This window comes from Lytechinus pictus, chromosome 16 (assembly GCF_037042905.1).
Source record: "Lytechinus pictus isolate F3 Inbred chromosome 16, Lp3.0, whole genome shotgun sequence".
NCBI classification, from domain to species: Eukaryota; Metazoa; Echinodermata; class Echinoidea; order Temnopleuroida; family Toxopneustidae; genus Lytechinus; species Lytechinus pictus.
Genome location: NC_087260.1, coordinates 1,997,058 through 2,016,901, shown reverse-complemented (window position 1 = coordinate 2,016,901; position 19,844 = coordinate 1,997,058). Strand labels below are relative to the sequence as shown.

Sequence of the window (19,844 nt, the reverse complement as noted above, 5' to 3'; positions counted from 1 at the left end):
GATGGAATTAAAACAATATTCCATGCACATATAATATGTCTAAAATCGTTTACAAGAATCATGTAAGTAGTGATAGTAATGACATGAAATCCTCAATCATCAAGAGGTGTAGATGCCACACGTCACGTTGTTACGCAAACACCCACAAATACCAATACCAACTTACACAATCAAATCATATCAATCATATAAACTTGGAATAAGTAAATTTGGGATAATAGGAAAGTAAAAGATAATTCATGTCTAACAATGTCTGAATAAAACTGAAATACACACATAGTATATTTGCACTGAGTCATATCATTCATTATTCGATAAAAACATGGTTTATATTCTTAGGATGGAAGATAATCAATTTTCCATTCACAGATTATATGTCTTAAATCGTTTACAAAAAACAAAGAAGTAGTGATTGTCATTATATGAAATCCTCAATCATATCAAACGTGAGCCTATCCTAGTCTTCCGAGTATATAATTATAATGAGCAAATAAAGTTATGCCTTACATTATTCCTTATTCCCATTATATATATATATATATATATATATACAGTATATATATATATACAGATGCACGACGTCACCCATTTTGTACACACCCACTAATAACAACACCAAATTCAAATTTCAAAATAAAAATCATATCAGTCATAACAATCGAAAATAAGAAATATGACCAGTTATATGCAACGCATTTAGGGTAACAATTTTCAAGTTTCAAAATTTTATTGATATGGATCATTCTCAATTTTACAAATACTTATATGGAGAATTGCAGTAAGACACATAGTTACATGAAAGTAACATGAAAGTAAAGATTGATTCAGCTCTAACGACACAATAACCATACCTCACACCAAATCTGTTTGGAGGCGTTGACGTTTGCGTGGGCTATCATTATATCTGAGGGGCGGCAGAACCGGGGGGGGGGGAAGTGCCCTCCAAAAAATCACCGTAGGAAAAAAAACCTTTTTCAAAATGGAAATTGCCCATTTTTCAAAATGAAATGAGCCCTTTTTCAGAATGAAATACCCTTTTTGAAGTAAAACATAATACATTTTAGGTTTGAAAATCACAAGATTTGGGCTCGCGCTTCGCGCTTGCATCAATTATTGTTTATTTAGGTAGTCATTATGTTTCTGGTTAAATAAATGCCTAGAATGTCCAGTTTTCTGGTTAGAATATCATAAATTTTTAGCTCGCTCTCGCATTATTAGATTGGTGAGATATTTAGCCCGTATTCTATTCATGAGTCACAAAATGCAGTCTTTAGAAGGTTTCTTTTCTGGTCAGTATAATAAAAATTTCAGCTCGCGTTTCGCGCTCGAGTTAATTCTTTAGTTAGATTCAAATCCTTTTTTCATGAATACCAAAACTGCTCGGAATGTTTACTTTTCATGTCTTATTACATGAAATTTCCAGAATATATCTTATCAATAAGAAATCACTTTTAAAAAAATTTGCTCAATTTAAGTATTAAAAACAACACAACTTCTTTACACAGATGATAATCTTTGGGTGAAAATGTCCGTTTGCACCAAAATATATTTTTTGGCTTTGCCCCCGCCCCTGTTATATTTACAGTATTCAATACGTGTTTTGCTTTGAATGTTGGATTATGTTAAATTCTTCAATTCTATTCAACGCAAATAAATATACAGATGAGTGTATGAACTTTAAATCAACCCAAGTCCACCTTTCTTTTTAGTCAAATGAATTAAACATCCGACATTCTTGCTCATACTAAGTTTATTATGAAAATATCATAAACAATTGTATTCGACACATTTCCAAAGAACATAATGAAGGATGCATTATTGATATTCCATGAGCTTTTCATATTTTGCCTTTTGCGTAATTAAATTAGGTCCTTCTGGTCCCAATAAGAAAGAAAACATACGGGTTCGTAGTTCGTGTGGCACTTATATAAACAAAATGATACCCATTTTTTTGCTGATATGTAAGACTTGATTGAAGAAGTATGTAAATTCTCCGTAATTCATTGAGTAAAGCTTTGCAAATGAAGTAAAAAAAAATTAGAGGTTTTCTGGGGATAGGTGCAGCTATGACAGTTCTTTTCCCCCTTATGATATGTCAGATTACAGCGCTTGATCACATGATGGACGAAGGAAAGAAACATTCAGATTGGATTTTTACATTATCATTTCGCGGGTGTAGGTTGCCATTGCTGTCGATCATTCTGACCATCCACTACCTATCGCTTGATGATCCTCAGTCAGCTACTGTGTTGGGATTGGTAGTAGACTTTAATTAGTTATGCCTACTTCTATTCTCACAGGCATGACATCTTTTTGCATTATCAGAAATACTTTTCCTGCACTTGATGCATTTGTTCGTGATCCTCCTTTCACTTGCACAAGGAATGCACCTTGTAGCTTGAGGGGTAATCGTTGTCTTACAGTCCCGACATTTCTGTAATAAAAGTATGAGAAGATAAAATAATATGTTTTTATGCGTCTTTTTTTTTGGTTTAGTAACAGGCTGCTCCTCATAAAGATCTCAAAGTTAGAAAATTACAACAGTTGTTTTTATATAGATAAATATCATTTTTATCATTATATATATATATATATATATATATATATATATATATATATATATAATTTTGATTTATTGTAATAGTATTCGTGAGCCCAGATGTTTCGCGAACGGGAATCTTATATGCATTTCCGTCTCTCCGTACGGAAAATTCTAGTAAGATTGTAGATGCTAAAACTACTGAGCACATTGGCAAGTCCAGATTTTCACGTAAGGGGGGGGGGGGCGCTAATTGGTTATTTATTGATAAATCTTTTTTTATATAATACCCTATAACAATGGGCAACAAGCTACACAATTTGCTCCCCGAAAAATTACGAGCAAAATAAAAAGCAATTAATGTATGTTTGTTACTTAAGTAACGATGACATATAATTTATAATTTTATCCAATCTTCTAAAATGATACAAATGTTTATCACCTCCTATTATGAATATATTATCTTGATATATACAGCAATAGAGGGCTGGCGAACATAAAATCAATGTAAGATTAACTGGAAAATATAAATCTATATTTTTATTTATATAATTTCCGCACGTTTCACAGAACTGAACATGCCTTAAAAATAATAATAAAAAAAGACAACGTAAGTAAATATCTTGCATTGCTTACCCGGTCCCGGGGTTTCCGTTTCACCTGGTTGCTCGTTGTTGACGAAGTATCTACCGAAGATTTACCAGAACCCTTTTTTGTTTTTACTCTATTGCCAGTTGCCGGCATGACAAGAGTTGTTATTTCACTACTACGTTCCCAAACCTATTCGATTATGACTCGATATCATAAAGGTATTCTTTATGGTTTGAAAATAAATTCTGTCAGGTCGTGTGGCGTGTGATACGGCGGACTTGAAAGATAACCCTATCAGAATCAGACCAGGGCTCCATAACACGAAGGTGTGCGATGGATTGCAAATATGAAAGAACCGCACTGATTGGTCCCTGGTAAGTATTCCAAACCAAATGCGCATGTATCATTGATATTGATTGGTCAGTTTATTTAGCGATTGATCGCTATTCTTTGTGTTACGGAGCCCAGGAGTCCGTGTGCACAACTAATGCGGTACAATGACGTTGGGCTCCATCAGCTGCGACTATGGGAAAATATCACTTTCTCCCATGACGAAACAAAATAGGAATACGCCCTATAAATGAAATTCGCATCTATTATTTGGATAGATTTTCAGGCACGGATCTAGACTAAAAACTGAGGGGGATTGAAATAAAACCAGTAGATTCGATTAAGCCTGGAAAAGCTTTCACATCTGGAAATTAAGAAATGAAATAGAGAATTCAACTTTGGAAGAATTTTTAAACCTACATGATGCCAATCTAGCTATGACAAAATTGTAGAAAATTTCTTTGAAGTATATGATAATAATTTTTCATTGAAAATACAATCCAAAAAGAAAATAAAACTTAAATCATGGATGACTGATGAAGTACTACAAACTAGCGATAAAACGGTCTTTACAAAAAGCTTATCCACAAACCAACCACTAGAAATGAAACAAGATATAAAAATTCTCTTAAACAAGTAGACGCCAGACTAAAAAAATTACTATAAATCCAAATTTAACGAGTTTAAAAACAATTTCAATCGTACATGGCAAGTAATCAAATCAATAATTAATAAAACTAGAAAATCTACTACCAGTTCTTAAATCTGTGATGGTGAAGTCTCCACAAACTGCCTCCAAATTGCAAATACGTTCAACAATTTCTTTGTTGAAATAAGTCAACCTTTTTGCCCAATGTAATGTAGATTTTAGAACACACCTAACTGAATCTCAATTTAAATCGTTGTTGTTGTCTCATGTAAGTCAACGGGAAATAACAAGGTCCCTGGTGTGGATGAATGTTCTCATAAAATTGTTGAATTAATCATCAAATCAATTAGTGAACCATTAGTTCGTGTATGCAACCTATCACTTAATACAGGAGTATTTCCAGAACAACTTGAAATAGCCATATTTGCACCCGTGTTTTTAAAATGGGGACAAAAAAGGAGGTAAGTAATTATAGACCCATCTCAATTATACTAGTTTTTTCAAAAATATTAGGAAGAGTGATTTATAAACGAACATATAATTTTCTTAAAATAGTATTTTTTTTAAAATCACAATATGGTCTCCGCAGCAAACATTCAACTCAAATGGCTCTCCTTTAATTAACAAATAAAATAGTTGAATCTTTTGAACATGACTCCTTTGCATTTGGAATATTTATAGATTTGTCTAAAGCTGTGGACACCATTGATCATATTCCATATTGTTATCTAAATTAACTAATTATGGTATACTCGTGAAATTGCACATGACCTTTTTTGTAGTTACCTTTCGTTAACAATGCACATAATATAATAATAATCAGTCGGAATATAAGACAATTAGATGAAATCTGAAAACTTGATATTTTAAGCAGGTTCTTAGATACCTGTGTCTAACAGGTTTTAGCCGAGCAGATGATAAAATGATTAATGCAAACCCAAATCGCAAGCTGATTTTTTTTTCATACTGGCCAGATGTAGGAACCATTTGCGCACTTTTTAACATGGAGGAAAAATGTTAAGAGGATATTTATCTCACTAAATGAATGATGAGAATTGAAAGCCAAAGCTAAATACTTTTTGTTACCCTCAACAAAAAAACATATCTAACAATAAAATACAAATTAAATGCATATGTGTAGTATACAAAATTCAGGGGCAGGAAAAGATTTTAATTCACATTTTTAATCGATTGGCCGCTCAAACCTTTCAGCAATATTTCTAATCATAAACAGAATAGATACCTAAGCAAACAATGTTGATGCGAGCAAAAAGCGCGAGCTTAGAATTTTTATTTCCCGACTAAAAAACTGAAAATTTACTTTTCGTAGTGAATAGAAGGATAAACAATTTATGCAAGCGCGAGCTGAAAATGATTAATTTTCGACTTTTAAACTGTAAATATTTAACACTTTTTGTAATCATTAACAGATAGATATCTAACTCCGTCGGTCATTTCTTCGAGGGGTAGTTAGTTGACTTACCGACGTCGATTTGCACAACTACGACATCTATGGCATCTTACAGCATTTGTAGATATCTCTATTTTGACATTGCTTCAGTAATATAAAGATGAAAAGATTGAAAATGGTCACGTATTATATTTTGTTTTCTTTAATTTGGTAACATGCTTTTTCACATAATGATGTCAATCAAAATTAGAGGATTCCTACAATTTTTTTTATATATAAATATAGTAACCTTTTCATATTATTTTTAAAATATTGATGAAGTATTCGTTAGCCACAAGATACGCGATTCTGCATTTTTCAGTAAGGAATTTAGGGGACATTCTTGCAAGATTGTCGATGCTGCTCAAACTGCTGAGCACATTGGCAAATCCAGGTTTCTACGAGGGGGGGGGGGGCAATCGATTAATTATTGTCTGATAATTTGTTTTGCACATACAAAACCCTAAAGGGATGGGCAACAAGCTACACATTTTTCGAAGGAAAATTTGACAAGCAAAAAAAAAGCTTCTAAACCAAGAATTAATTATATTTCGTCCTCGATAAAATATGACATGCAAAAAAAGTCTTCACTTTAAAAGGAAGCATCTGTTTTATCGGCATTTTTACATTACAAATTGTAATTATGGTTCTCAAAAAGGGGGCACGGGTCGGCTGTGCCCATCCCCCTGGATCTGCCAGTGGCATGACAAAAGTCGTTATTTCACTTCTACTCTCCGATCCTTCTTCGATAATGGCTTGATCTCTTAAAATCATTAAATGTCTTCCTTATGGTTTCAATATTATTTCTGATATCACGTGATTTTTTTTCGGTGTGTATTTTCAAAATCCTCTTAAATTGCTATAGCCCTCATCTCGACGATTCAGTAAAAAAAACCCCTAAAACTTAGAGATTAGGGATTGGTGCTCGCGTCCCCGCTCTTATAGATCATCATGCATGTAGATTGTCTGTGCTCGTTTCTCCGGAATCGGGTCAATTACCTTTTTTGAAATACATACTCGCTTATGTTTTTACGCTGAAAACTGGATCTTTCATATTTTGTTATTAATGTTTTTGCAAATGCTTTTTATACTGCGTCTTCTTTTTTTCTGGTAATTTTCCGTTGCTACTCGACATGTACTTTATTATTTCATGACCTGGGATTATTACCTATTTATTATGCTTATACCCAAGTTCCCTTTGTTTGATCTTGAATATTGAATAACGTGATGATTAAAAAAAAATTGTTAAACAGAGCTATTTCCTCGTCATCGGTATAATAATTGATTTTAGTGAGACAAAGATCTAATTCTAACTGATTCACAAATATAATTACTAGAAATAAAGTTAGGTTTACAGACATGGGCTTTCGTAGCATAATACAGTTGTAAAATGTTTGTGCAATTGATCGTTTTTAAACTTTAAAAAAATATTTAACAAAGCAATTAATTTACGAAAGGAAATGCATAATAATAATGTCAGGAAATCACCAAACGATGTTTTGCTTATTGTTGATTTTTAGGTTTAAGCTTTTACCGAAAACCAATTACGTAACATTGCTATGTTGGGTGTGTGAAAAAATGCATTCACTTCTCCCTCCCAAAGGTTTTGAAATAATGAAATAATAAAAAAACAACCTTCGCTTTAATAACCAATTAAAGAAAAGGGTGCTCTTTTATTGAAGTGTAAAATATATTGCTTGCATTTGAATTCATTGTGGCTCTTATCTCAGGTAGTGCATTTTGACAGGTTGGAGGTGGGGATGACGTGATTAGCTTAGTTTTGCTACCCAGCCCTCTCTTCAATACTCTTATTGTTGAACCTCCCTCTAATCTCCCTCTACCCCTTTTCTGCTCTGTTTGCTAACTTCTAATGAATTTACAAGAATAATTGTGATTTTGTGAAGTCACGAGAAATTAAAGATACCAGGTCTTCCCAGCATTCAGCACTCGCATCTATCACTAACACACGCCCACAATCACCATACACACATATTTATCCCAACTCCATTATTACATACTTGCGCATCACGTATATGCATATACCCTTTCTTGCACACCCTCATTGCCATACACACTTGTCCATCACACACACACACACTCACATTCCAACACAGGCTTGCCCTTCTCACACACACCCTCTTACGCACACTCACAATCCTATACACGCTTGCACATCAAATACACCCTCTTACGCACACTCTCATTCCCACACACTCATTTGCATCACACACACTCACACATAATCACATTCTCATACACACTTGCTCATCACGCACATACTTTCACCCTTACTCACATTCCCATACACGCTTGGCATCTTACACACACCCTTTTACGCACACTCAATATTAATGTATTTTTTAAAAATCGTTTAATGAGCATATTCCTAAGATCGCTGAAGATTTTGAATTACCAAATGGAAAATTCTACATCAATTGATATACAATCATTTTTTTTCTTTTTAACGTAATGATAATTTTGTATTTGTATTTATTTAGAAACGATTTAGAAATGATACGATTAATCAGCCTCCAATCGCTTTTCATAGTCCACTATATTACAGCGTTTATAATTACATGATTATGCAATTATTTATTAAAGAAGTGTCATTTTTTTGTTCAAATACTTTAATATAACAATGCCTTGACTGAATATATAAATTCCACAAAACCATGGAGGTAACACACCTGGCATTGTAAAGTTCATTTGATCAAGGAAAGTGGCGTCGTTCCATACTTTGGCAGGAGGGGGGGGGGCAAAAGTGATTAAAATGTGGTTTGCAATCAAAACCTGCCTAAAAAATTGACAGCAATTTGTTTAATACTATTTAATAATAAAATGTTATTACGTAAATACGCATGTCCTATTCTCAAGTTTGAGTACTTTAGAAACCTCAACTAGAATCGATTTTTAGTATTTATTTTTTATCACTGTTGAAAATAAATGGAAATCCAGTTCCCCTATTCTGTGCGCTTACATAAATGAGATTTTGAAATCTTATCTATCAATTTAATGTCAATCGTTGAAGGACAAGTTAACTCCAACTAAGAGTTGATTTAAATAAAAAGAGAAAAATCCAATGAGCATTACAAAGTTCACTTAATTTCACAAAACAGTAAAGGCACATCCTGGGCGGTATGCAAATAGGGAGATTGATGACGTCATCCATTCACTATTTATTTTTTATTGTATTATATGAAATGTGAAAAATTCTTCTCTTTGTCAAGTAAAACAAAGATTAATTCCTCCCTGAACACCTGGAATCGGCATTATTATAAAATTGTATGGTTCAGTAAAGTTGGAACTCATTGTCAAATCTGTAAAAAAATGAAATATTGTATAATTCAAACAATAAAAATCAAAGAACTAGTGAGTGAGGCACATCATCGACTGTCTCATTTGCATGTCACCGATTTGTGCATATAACTGTTTTATGGAGAATAAGCGAAACTTTAAAATGTCATAACTATCTTATTTTACATCCGATGTTGGTGAAATTTTCAGCATTATGCTCGTTTCTTTTTTTCTATTTATTCAAATCAACATTTTCTGAGGTGGACTTAACTTTGAACTCTTTTTTCGTCCACTGGCTAAAACTTGTGGGTTTTTTAATCCGCTCATTAAAAGGAGAAGGCCACCTCTGTCACTCAAATCGTTTGATAATTTACGAGAAAAAAAATGTGAAAAAGGGAAAGCCTATGAAATTCAGATCAATTACGTGTCGAGTGGGGAGCAATTTATCAATATTTGTCTTATGACTAGTTAATGTGATTGGGTTAGACTAAGAAGATTGTTGATGACTGTTGTGACGATAACATTCGGCTAATAATAACTTTTCAATTCTTACACATTTCATAACACGCTTCCTAATATCCAAAGTCTTTTTTTTTTTCTGAGAGGGAAGGGGTTGTATTAAAAGAACAGAGAAGCTGTTTCTAAAAACCATTCAATCAGGTTTATGAATGTAATTTCCCACTGGTTTTGATTTGGGCCATTTTGATCCAGTCGGCAACAGATTGCATGTAGGCCTATTGTAATTTCAATGAATTAACAAAAGGGGCATGAAGATTTGTTATTTGTACCGTAATATTTTCGCTATATTGTCTTCTAACACTGATTAATAAGAAGTTAGATTAAAGTATCACACTGTATTTGTTCCAACAAGTATTAAGACAGACTCTCACTGAAAATTTCATTGCAATGTAACATTCTCCTTCTCTTAATCACTTATATTGAGCTGTGGTATAAACGTTCTCGACAGCCTGATTATATTACTTCTGAGATCCGTCTTACAAAGAGTTGCAATTGATTAAAACAATCAATCTCAACTATGGAAAACCAGTAAAGGCAACATCTAAAATGTACACATCTGTTCCCAGTATTTCTGAATATAATGTTTACTCTTGCATGCATTGTTAGTGTGATGTGCCCCCCTATGTTGACGAGGGGACATTGCCTACACTTTCTGTATAGATTATATTAATAGATTTATATGGTTCGAATTGATTGGATCAGTCATAACTATTTATCATACGAGGCCCTGGAAATCACTGGTTGATAGAAAAGTGGTTTGAAGTAGACTTATGCAACTCCTCGCATTGTTGACGTTGACAGCATGTCTGGCCGGTTTTAACGAATCTTGGGCAGTGTTGGCATCTATTCAAGACAAAATAAAGAATATGTTTTGCAAACAAGCATTGTAACAAAATCAAGTGACTGACAATTTAAAGTTAAAGATATCTTTGGATATTTATTTATTATATTATTTGCCTCATTGACATATCTATCAAAGGGAAGTAGCTATACCTACTACTTCTTTAAATTCTTACTTGATTTTGTTTTTCCGATGGGTTTGTAGTCATATATATATATATTTATATATATATATATATATATATATATATATATATATATATATATATATATATATATGTATATAGTATCTAGATCGCTTTTTTCTCTTTAGTAATACTACGTAATAATTGCTTTATTATTGTCAACAAAATAATAGAAGTAGTAATCTGAGTATCCCGATCTCATTATAGATCTTTCTGTATTGTCCCTCCCTGACTTTTGTTTAAAAAAAGAAAAAATAGAAACTTATTGTCTTTTTGTCACCTACACCCGAGATCTAACCATACTAAGCTCAGTACACTTGTCCCCTTAATAGCTTACCTACAGTAACTCCTCCTTTTACTTGCACAAGAGCTCTTTGGGCTCTTTGAGAAATGCTCCACTCACAATCCAAACATTTCTGGAATTGAATAATTATCCACAAGAAATATGGTTAGGCTTATTGCTATTTTGGCACAGACTTAAAATCAAATTCATAATCAAAATAATATGGGAGAAAGTACACACATTTGTATACTTTCTCCCATACGTGTACTGTATCAAAGCAATAGCTTTGATCCAGCTGAGACATGGCGGCTTGTCATTGTTCAAAACCCACCAACACCCGACAATTATAATTGGTACAATGTCGAAAATCTGACGGTCAATCAGATCAGGGTCGCCCTAGCCACTAACCCGTCTCTGCGGTCTATTGGTTAAGGCACCGGCGTTCAAAGCCGGGGGCTCGGGTTCGATTCCCGGCAGAGACATTTTTCGGCATCGCCAATTTTTCCAAAGGGCAGATAGCTCTGGGGAACCTTGATTTATTTAAGCTACGCCTACCATTGTTCTCTTCTTCCATTTCTTTAACAATATACATACATACAAAAATATGTATGTATGTTTGTATATATATACATGAAAACAATCCATAATTTATTGTTCGAAATAGACATGAAATTAAATACTCCGAAAATATGCTTTGCCCAATTGATCATGGGCCCGGCAGATCGACGAGGCTCTATCCTTTTAATCGTTGAACGCCAAACAGGGTAGCAGCAACTCCCATCTTTTAACGTCTTTTGGTCTGACGCGACCGGGGTTTGAACCCCCGACCTCCCGGTTGTGAGACGGACGCTCTACCAACTGAGCCAACACACCAGTATATATATACACAGTGCGTATCAAAAAAAGTTTACACTTAGAACAAATCGTGTAAAATCATACATTTGTCATATCCCGCAGATTTTTCAAAATTTTAACATTGGTACAGATCCATTTAAGCAAATGACGATATAACTGTCGAAAAAATATTTCCGCTTGAGTGAGCAACACTTACTTTTGAAAAGTTAGTGAAAAATGATTTGCGCAGAACTTTGAAATAGTTATGCGAATAAAAGTAGACCATAATCATGAAGAACACATGGAATTTAGCTAGTAAAATGGATTTGAAGTTATCTTTTACCTTTTTTTAACTTGTTTCCTTGCCCCAAACTCTTTGAAGAGTGTATTGCGCCCCATCCCACTCCCCAACTCATCGAGGCCATCGTGACCATATTTGCTTTACACTGAGCTGTGAATTACAGTAAATGGCTTATGCTTGATTTTCATTTTGTTAATCATTGTCAAGCATGGAAGAGGTGTGGAGAACAAATATTAAATGAAAAATGAATTGTAAACCCACTTTAAATGATAAAATCATAGTGAAAAATGCTGGAGATGTCTGATATAAACTTTTGTTCAGATTCAGTTATGCCTCAGATCCAGCTGGCACAAAAAGGGTGAAGGTTGTTCTTACTAAGTGCTGAAATTTCAATTTGGGTGGCAAAATAGCTACAAAATGCTTGAATTTATCCGTTTTATTTCTGTTGACTAAAAGTGCAAGGGAAATGTATGAGAAATGTTGTGCAGGGTAAGTTTGATTTCGCCCTTTCCCCTTGACACAGCGTGAAAACGAGCATTTCTGCGCAAACAGATTTCTGCGTGCTTTACAAAAACGGACAGTTCTCACTCAAATGTAACATTCTGTCAATTTGTTTATTTTCATTGGATAGATGAGACCCAAACCCAAGAATTTATGTGAACGAATTACCCACATGTTATATATTTTTTAATTCCCATGGATTTTTCAAGGTGTAAACTTTTTTTGATACGCACTGTATATTACCAATTACAAATTACCGATTACCAATATTCACAACTTAAAAAAATCATAACTTTCTTATTGTTTGTCCGATATTGTTCAAACTTTCACCTATCAACCTGTCTGATTTGTCTTATTCCCCGAAAAACAAGTTTTTATTTGGCTTGGATTCTCTTTAAGGAATAGATGCCTGGTTGAATATATATATATATATATATATATATATATATATATATTATATCAAATGGCTGTATTTATAACCACATGTACAAATAAAACTTGATTTTACCGAGCTTAAAAAGTGCAAGAATAAATGTTTGTTATCGTTTCTTTTTGTTCTCTCTCTCTCAACAAACACAATATGCCTCGGCCTACAGTGACGATAATGTTTTAATGTATCCGTTTTACCGGTATCTGCTTCCCAGTACCTCTCTGTTTCAGCTTCCTTTTGCGCATAGGCTCATTGTCCGTTGTTGAAGAAGTATCTTCCTGTCCTACACTAACACCATCTTTATGTTCTTTCGGTTCAGTTGCAGTTGGCGACATGACGAAAATCGTCACTTCGCCCGTAGGTTCCGACCCTTATTTCATTATGAATTTATTCTTTGGTGGATTGATGTTTACTCTATGGTCTGGATGGAAACTATGTTTGGTCCAATATCACGTGACACCCGGTTCGGTAAACAGATCGAGTTCCACTTTATTAAGATAATGATTAAGTTCAGGAAGAAAAGGATAACTGATTCACAGATAGAACAACCAGATATACACTCATGCTCACAGACATGGACTATGATCATAAATCAACGCCCTAAGATATTTGTGCAATTGATCAGTTTGAAAGTTTTAACATAATTTTTACAAAGCATTCATTTAAGAGAGCAAATGCATATTATTAAATTGACTTCATACTTAGAAATTCACTTAACGTCGTCAGCCTCACAACTTTTGGATTTATATCATATTTATATTATGATTAGACGAAACGACACCAAAAAATAACGAAATTACTTTAATTATACAAGGTATTTTTGTAAAATGTGTCCAATTCTTTATTGATATACAATTGGTCCTAATCGACTAAATTTAGCAACAAACAAATTTAATTTCTAAAGAATCATTTTCAGATCTCAAAGAATTCAAATGAGATTTCTTTGGATTTATGAATACATATATTTGTTTCAAATTAAATCCAGAATTGTATTGATTCCTAACTACAATCTATCTGGATTTATTTTAAATCCACGGATCGCCATTCTTGACTACGATACTAGCTTAGTAAGCTAACTGAATTTGTAACGCTTAGCGAATACCAGCCATGAATTCTTTGATGTACATACTTTAAGTCTAGTTGTACCACTGGTCAAAATTAAACCAGAAGAGCATTATACAGAAGTTCAACTAATCAATCAACGATTTTTTTTTTTGCTGCCGGAGGCCGTACCGTCCGGACTAGACAGCTTACATACGTCAAAGACAGTTCTGATCAGCTCTTCCTCAGCTGGGAAGGCTGTGTTGGCCTTGGAATCATCTCGGACAGTTTCCACAACTGGGTGCAACATGAGGCCCGCCCTTTCCAGTCGCGGCTGCAGTCCTGAGGGGCCTCATACAAGACTTGTCTGCCACTGCCCTCAGCACCAATGTCTCCCACCGCCTCCCACCTCACTACCTTTCCCGGCAACTGAGGACAACCGTGACACGCTCCAGCAATACCTCCTTGATTATTACAAGAGCAGTACGTTGAACACTTGCGAACACTAACTCATGCCCATGATTGATGGCCCTCCCCTTAAGTTGGTGGTGAACCCTGCAGCAGAGCCTATCGCACATCACACCCCCGTTCATGTACCACTCCACTGGCGGGATGCAGTCAAGACTGGGTTGGATCACGATGTTCAGCTGGGCGTCCCTGTCGATGAGCCTGTCACTTGGTGACATAGGATGGTGGTGTGTGCCAGGAAGAATGGCAAACCGAGAAGGACTGTCGACTTTCAGGCCCTCAGTGCTCATGGTACCCGTGAGACACACCACACCCAATCACCCAACCACCTGCTAGGAAGATCGCCATCTCACAGCATTCATCAGACCATGGGGTAGATACTGCTACAAATCCGGGCCTCAAAGATACACCACTTCCGGTGACGGCTACACCAGGCGATACAGCGAGATTGTATCAGCCATCCCATGCAATACAAAGTGTGTTGATGACGTCTTACTCTTGGCTGACACATTAGCAGACAGCTTCTTCCAAGCAGTCGAGTGGATGGATATCTGTGGTGGGAAAAGGATCATCCTCAACCCTTCTAAATTCACCCTCGGCGCAGAGGTTGTCGAATTCGCAGGCTTTAATATCACTACTGACAGTGTCCGGCCATTCCAGAAATACCAAAAGGCGATCCTTGATTTCCATGCACCGTCTAATATCACCGATTTGCGGTCATGGTTCGGACTTGTCAACCAAGTATCGTATACCTTCAACATGACAGATAGGATGTTAACATTTCGTCAGCTCCTGAAGCCCAGTACGCCATTCGTCAGGACTACTGCCCTCCAGTGTACCTTTGGAGAGCCCAAGGCCGTCATTACCCGCGAGATTGAAGATGGCGTGAGGATATTTGACCCAAGAAAGCCTACTTGTCGGGCAACGGACTGGTCTACGGATGACATTGGCTTTTGGCTTCTGCACCTGCGATTGCACTATCCTCTTATGCCATGTCACGGGTTGGAATGTAACATTTGCAGGGAGTCGATTTACTCATGCTGCTGAATCCCGATACGCCCCACTGGAAGGTGAGGCACAAGCAGTAGCAGACGCCCTTGACAAGGCACTTCGTCTTGGGATGTGAGGATCTCATCATTGCCGTCGACCACAAGCCACTACTCAAGATTTTCGGCAATTGGGCCTTGGAGGAGATCTCTAATTCCTGATTGCGGAATCTTAAAGAGAAGACACTGCGATGCAGGTTCAGAATATTCCATGTCCCCGGCGTCCGTCACCGAGCTACCGATTGCCTCTCTTGCCACCCAACAGGCAAGCCAGAGAAATTGCACCTGTCCAAATGACGTAGCCGTGGTTGGTGTCATGCCGCTGTCGTTCCTGCACTCATCGACGCTAATGGTGGGGGGGGGGGGCTTCAGACCGTGGTCCCTTACACTGATTTTGTGAAAGTCTTCACACTATCCTCTGCCATGACTTGTGTGCACTTGACTCTATTCACCTCAAATCAGTTACATGGGATAAAGTACGTTCTGCGACAGCGGGTGATGCCAACATGCAGACCCTCCTCGTACTCATCGAGTGTGGCTTGACTGTACATTTGCCATGCATTTCCTCAACCACTGCGTAAATATTTCAAGTTTCGCAATGGACTTATTTCAGTTTGTCCTTTACAGTGATCGTGTACTCATTCATCCTTCCTTCCGGGATGGAGTCTTGGCCAACCTGCATAGTGCTTATCAAGGGTTTACATCGATGACTGCTCGTGCTGAAGCATCTGTCTTTTGGCCTGGCATCATCCCGGTGATCAGTGCCTTACCTGCAGGATGCACTCGGTGTAAACGGATAGCCCAATCCAATCCCATTGCACCACCAGCCCCCTCACTTGATGTCGCCAGCCTTCATCTTCCAGTCTTTGGTCACACTAGCGTACCTACGGGGGGGGGGGGGGGCAACAACCCGGACAGGAGACACGAAGCTCTCCCCAGCCATGTGTGTCTTTGGCCATCCGGTTCAGGACTTTATCCCTCTCGTCCCTGGCAAATACAAGCCTCACAACACCTGGTGCAAGACCCTACAGGCAAGGGAAGGAGCACACAGAACGGCTTGTTGGCAACCATGCCCAGAATCAAACAGGACCACGTCCTCTGAAAGGGCACAAGACCGGCGTCGTGATTGAATTACGGGAGCATGACAAATACCTAGTCCGTGTTGATGGATCCGGCCGGTCACACTACAGAATCGCAAGTTTCTACGACTTTACACTCCAGTACATAGGCTCTTGCCACCAAGGAAGGTGGAGGATGACCTTCGTGCCCGGAATTGCCTGAACCCCCATCCGTCCCATCTGTTCTGAAACCTGCTGCAGTGCATGGTGGACTGCCATCACCCTCTCCTTGTCCTGTTGCGTCCACTCAGGCTTCTCGGCAGCGGCCTGGCCCATTGCCGACGTCTGTCAACCTCCTGTGATGGATAACCCAGATGGCTCCCTCCAACCACACCTTGTTGATCTCATGTCATCCCCGGCCGGTCGTGCTGTCCCATGTATCATCAATATTACGCAGGTCATCAGAGAACTCGTCGTTCATTTCTTTAATTTCTGGTTTGCAGCAGCGTTTGGTATTGCTTGTCAGTTTGATCAAAAGATTAGTGCATCTAGTGATGCGAGCTGTGTTCAGTGACTGATTTATTGGCTCTAGGATACCTGGTTTAAGGCTTGATTCCTAAAAAGGATGAAGAGCAGCAGCAGCAGCATTATGCCATATGCAAACCTAGGGTCATACCACTCCATGGGCCCAGTGCAATAATAGTTGCGACCAAACACAACGCCAAAGAACAAACGTACCTTGACTTCCAACCAATACAAAATACAATGCGTGTATTAGGGGCTTGAGTTTGATTTCGTTAGCTACATTTAAACGCCGGGGCCCAGGGCAGATGTCGGTTTTTCATGAGTCTATTTCAATGTACCCCATGCAAATAGAGTTGTACAGTCTGACACTTCATGCACATGGTCATTCTCTCGACCATTAAAGCACAATGTACAACACCAACGAAAATTCCAATCCTTAAACTATGCTTTAACATAGACCATGCAACATCAGAAAGAAACCAAATGTCTTAATAAGCGAATGAATATAGTACAGTACAGAGGTGGATCGACGAGGGGGGGGGGGGAGGGGTTCACACCCCTTTGGGCTGCCAAGTAAAAGAAGATTAATTACCTAGATTTTAGCATTTCCTAATTTATTTTTGGTGCACCCCCTTTCTTTTTTTCCCTTCCCCCTTTTTTCCCCCTTTTTTTTTCTTGTAAAAGAATATAATACTGATAATAATAATAACGGCATATTTAACAAGGGTAGCCATTTCACTTCCGAAAACTGTTCCCCCAGCGGGCCCTGCTATTATTATTACCCGGCTAAGCTAGGCTACCGATTCAGGTGCACACAGCTTTTTAGGGAATTATTTCCTGCCGGTACCCATTTACCTCGCTTAGGTTGAGTGCAGCACTGTGTGGATAAATCTCTTGCTGAAGGAAAACACGTCACGGCTAGGATTCGAACCCACGACTCTCTATTTGAAAGACGAGAGTCAGAATATATTGGTACCAAAATGCCTCTTTGAAACCACTTGTGTCTTTTTCTTTTTTTGCTTGATAAATTTCTTGGTCAAATCCCCTCCTTGGAAAAAAAGCTAGATCCGTCCCTGCAGTATTCAGTCCAGGTATGATTAGGAATATCAACTGTCTTGTATTAAATTTCCACACTGAATAAGTCAAGCACAGACTAAGCATTTCTCCAGAAATAAGCAAAATTACTTTCCATCCAGATAAGATTCTATGTTTCCTTTAATGTTTTGACGTTAATATATTTCGTATAAAGAAAAAAAAAGGGGGGGTTGCACTCATCACTTATTCAATAAAAACATGCCAAAGCTGGATAAATAGATCCTGTCGATAGTCAATCTAATTTCTAAATCTGCACATTTTTAATATGTACGATTTTAGTGTATTATTTTCAACTCTTCAGATTCTTATTCTAGATAAAGATTCTGCTATAACCTCTATAGCTTTAAAAACTAAAAAATGCAGAGGACGGGTTGATCCTATTTTTTTTGTAATAAATCCATTATTGTAAGATTGATCGACACTAAATTTGTTATGTTAAGCTAGTCCATAAAAAAATCTTGCCATGTGACTTTTAATATCATTTGAATTTTCATTGCCCCCATATACAGTAACTCTGTAAAGGTAATAATGAAAATAATGGTGGCAATTATTGCAATTAACATAAAGTCTTCAATACATCACTGAGTTCATTTTTCTGTAATCATTATTAAGAGTGTATGTATTCACATACATTGGTCATAGGACGACTAGTATGGGACACTACACTTACTTGTAGGCGAAACGCAATTTACGTGTACGAATACATAAAGGACGACAGACGAGCCGGCGAACAATGGGGATATGCAAACTCATATACAGTAGTCATATACAGTAACACTTGTATTCTAACAAAATTTTAGATTGGAAGAGTTGTCTTTATCTTATTCAGATGAAAAGAGTTGCATACAAATCAGACTGTCGTTTTCTTTTCTGGATTGTTTATAATGTTTTATTTCACGAAAGTAAATTTTTAAAGTTTGGAAGATTTAATTGTACCACGTACAAACCTATAGGATAAGAATTCATGATGATATGTCTTTTTTATCAATTATTTTAGAGACAAAGTTCAGAATTACTTATTCACAAAGTGTCACACCTAAAAAGCATGCTACTTACATTAATTCATGATATGTTTTATTTGGGTTGTAATGTGATTATATTATGTAGGCCAATCTTGCATTTTCCACGTGCTGTAGTAGTGAATAGCAATACGTGATATAGGCCTATGCCTCTATATTTTGTACATTGTTATTTTGATGTCAGATAAAAAAAAAGTAAAGAAGGCCTATAATAAATCATGAATGATAATCCATTTTTTCGATTGTAGTAAAAAAATAAACCATCAATTGCAGTTTTAAATTGTTCTTTGTTATTAACCTTATTTCTTTCACTAGACTCTGTGAAGTTCTTCCTTTCTCTTACCCCCCCCCCCCTTCTCCTTCTTCTCTTTCTTCTCTTTCTTCCTTTTCTGGATCAGTACGAAGAATTAAATTCAAAGTTTAGAATATTGTGGAATATCTAGAATTAAATAATGACCCCATTACAAGCGCATAATCATTAATGATATGGTATGGACCAAATGTACCGTTTCTGTTAATTGCTTTCGTACCCGTTAATATACTTTTTGTCAATAAATGCATTTCAAATGTCGTGTTTATAAAAAAAAAACAGACCCCATTTTATGAAACTGGGATTTTAAATGGAGTAAGGTTATTTATTTATTTATTTATTCATTTATTTATTTATTGATATATTCATATTCCACAATCATCAAAGTACATTTCGTAATCAATCATTTTTACAATGAAAAAAAAAGCATAACACATGCAGGATTGAAACATAGCAATGAAATGAAAAAAAGTGGAGGGGCCTACTAAAAAGCAAAGCTTGTAAGAGGTAGACCCCCTATCAAAATTTTATACAAG

The 19,844-nt window shown here is 36.5% G+C and overlaps 1 protein-coding gene and 1 long non-coding RNA gene across 2 annotated transcripts; one reads left to right on the top strand and one right to left on the bottom strand.

Annotated features, from left to right (window-relative positions):
• Positions 1–695: 695 nt before the first annotated feature.
• LOC135156987 (uncharacterized) lies at positions 696–3,445 on the bottom strand. Its single transcript, XR_010296058.1, has 2 exons — positions 3,176–3,445; positions 696–2,434 (listed from the first exon to the last, which is right to left on the bottom strand). It is a non-coding gene; the product is annotated as an uncharacterized LOC135156987 (long non-coding RNA).
• Positions 3,446–14,798: 11,353 nt separating this feature from the next.
• LOC135157077 (uncharacterized) lies at positions 14,799–15,302 on the top strand. The gene has a single exon (XM_064111565.1). It carries the CDS (start codon positions 14,799–14,801, stop codon positions 15,300–15,302), a length of 504 nt encoding a protein of 167 aa, XP_063967635.1.
• Positions 15,303–19,844: the final 4,542 nt, after the last annotated feature.

Coding starts and splice junctions, on each gene's coding strand:
- LOC135157077 (XM_064111565.1), top strand. CDS start 14,799: ATGGATATCTGTGGTGGGAAAAGGATCATCCTCAACCCTTCTAAATTC.